We start from the raw sequence: 2,323 nt of genomic DNA, 5'->3' as shown, positions 1-2,323 counted from the left end.
TCTAATTCAATAGATAACATGTAAATTAATTCAACTCTGAACAACTACTTCTGATCTATTTTTTCTCCTATTAGTGAACATGTTTTAGTGCCACTACCAAGGATTATGGAAAGTGTTTCACTTGTTTCTCCGTGAAAACATCATTAGGTTTATCACCTGATGTTCTCAACGCTCAAATCAATAAACATTTTAAATTTAATACAATTTGAATCTCTCAATATGAGAGATTGCTTATTTCAGTGTAATCTATAAGCCTTAAATAAAAACATGTGGCCTAGTGGTGTGAAATCCATCCGCCAACATAAATAAGAATATACTTTTTTTTTAATTTTTTATTTGATTTTATTTGGTGACCTATTATTTGAGTAGGTAATTCCAAATTTTACAATCATCTGTGGTTTGTTATCCAACTTGGGTTCTTTTTTTCAGTGTAATTCCTAAGGTTTAAACAAAAGCATGTCGCTTAGTGGCTTGAAATGCATCCCCCAAACAGAAATAAGAATATACTTTTTATTTACATTTTTTATTTCACTTAATTTGATGACCGATTATTTGAGCAGATAATTCCAAATTTTACAATAATATGTAGTTCATTATCCAACTTGGATTTTACCTATTAAAGTGAGCATTAGTAAAAAAGATATAATCTATATGTAAAAACATTTATCTGTTCAAACATGTAATATTATACTCTTATTAAGGAAGAACAACATTTAAGTTAACATACCACACTCCATTGGTCTCAACTAACTTAAAAAATTTAAGAATTAAAAAAAAAACCACTCAAATTGAGAAAAGGAAGTTTATTTAAAAGGTGCTTATCTATACAATGTTATTTATCTGCTGAATACCCTTAAACAAATCATTTTTCCAGCAGTCCATTATCAGCTCGGTTTGCTCATCTGGAAAATGGCAACATGGTGGGTTAGCTTCCTTGTAGAATGATATAAGCATTAAATTAGTTATCCCATGTAATGCACCTAGAACAATGCCAAGCATTTTTCAGTGCTTTTAAAAATGTTAGTCCTTCTCATTTCCCATAAAATATTTTCTTGGTAATAGTCTCTTTCCAGGTGATGTGTACAAAAGTAATACAAACGGTACTGAGTGGAAGGTCTTCGCAGATGCTTCTCACAATAAATCCGGACTAAAGTCTCATGCCTAAGTTCTTACTGAGGAAGGGGACAAAGCCAGCCCAGATCTTCAGTAGAAGCAGACGGTGTGAAGAAAGCTTTTTCCTGCCTTCTCCTCCATTTGCAACAGCAGCTCCTCCAGATCGTCTTCCATGTCGTCTGACTGCTGCAGGCACTGGCAAATCTCACAGATGAGGAGAGCTCCCAGGGTGGCATCTTCCAGGGTATCTTGGATGTCCATGTTGATCACGTGCACAGGCTGAAAGGTCTGCTGTTCTCTGGAACACAGATCTTCCACCACTGTGTCATAGACACTCTCCTCACAGGTGAAGATGACATCAAAGAAATCAGTGCACTCCTGAAATCTTTCTGGACCGGGCTTGATTCTCTCATTTCTTCCCAAGATGTGTAAGATTCCGTTGCGGGTGTAGCGTTCTCTATCTTTCCTGAGGAGGTCATTGTACATCTCCTTATATGTTGTTGCAAAATCATAAACTACAGGACGATTGGGTCTTGGTCCTGGTAGCCTCACATGAGATTCAGTTCCAAAAGACCGGACACTTAGCCCTTTTCTCCTGAGGATGCTGTGGGCCTCCATGCTCCTGTTGACATTGCTCACGCACACCACAGCCACCCTGAGTGGGGAGGAGAGCATGATGGCGGTCACTGGGAACCAGAGAGACACAGGCACCTCAGCTGCTGCAGGGACTCGGAGCCAAGGAGACGACCACCTATACCCAGGTCTTCCAAATGAGCTAATGTGGAGGCACAGGAGGCAGGTTTATATTGAGTCACCTTAATTAGGGGGTGGAGACTTCATGACTTCTGGATTGATTAGGTTGTGATAATCGTCTCCTAACTCATCACAAGAACAATCAAGATGATTAAATTACCTAAAGCAGTAACTCTCAACAAAGGTGGCACCACCCAGTCTGGATTCATTGAAAATCTGGAGTTTGCTCTGGTGGTTCTCCTAGTGAATGGGGGCTGCTATTGACAATGGCCAAGACAATTAAGCTACCTGCAAGCATGTCATAGGACTCTCCAGTGACCTTCAGACATGAAATTGGATGATAAACATGTTGACAATGTCCAAGGCTGCAGCCTATTTAATGATCAATTACAAGTGTTGTTGCTTGTTTTAATTTTCATAATGTTCGAGAAATGCAGTTGCATAAATCACAGGACCA

General features: G+C 38.7%; 1 protein-coding gene across 1 annotated transcript; it reads right to left on the bottom strand.

The window, feature by feature from the left end:
- Positions 1–1,107: 1,107 nt before the first annotated feature.
- On the bottom strand, positions 1,108–1,923 carry LOC134759324 (RNA polymerase II subunit A C-terminal domain phosphatase SSU72 like protein 4). Its single transcript, XM_063710911.1, has one exon. The coding sequence runs from the start codon at positions 1,786–1,788 to the stop codon at positions 1,204–1,206; it is 585 nt and encodes a 194-aa protein (XP_063566981.1). The 5' UTR covers positions 1,789–1,923; the 3' UTR covers positions 1,108–1,203.
- Between the last annotated feature and the right edge of the window lie 400 nt (positions 1,924–2,323).

This window comes from Gorilla gorilla, chromosome 9 (genome assembly GCF_029281585.2).
Source record: "Gorilla gorilla gorilla isolate KB3781 chromosome 9, NHGRI_mGorGor1-v2.1_pri, whole genome shotgun sequence".
NCBI classification, from domain to species: Eukaryota; Metazoa; Chordata; class Mammalia; order Primates; family Hominidae; genus Gorilla; species Gorilla gorilla.
The sequence above is the reverse complement of the archived record's forward strand: the minus strand, read 5'-3'. Positions and strand labels throughout refer to the sequence as shown.

Bases quoted from the DNA above. Each gene is read 5' to 3' on its own strand.
- LOC134759324 (XM_063710911.1), bottom strand. From the start codon at position 1,788: ATGCTCTCCTCCCCACTCAGGGTGGCTGTGGTGTGCGTGAGCAATGTC.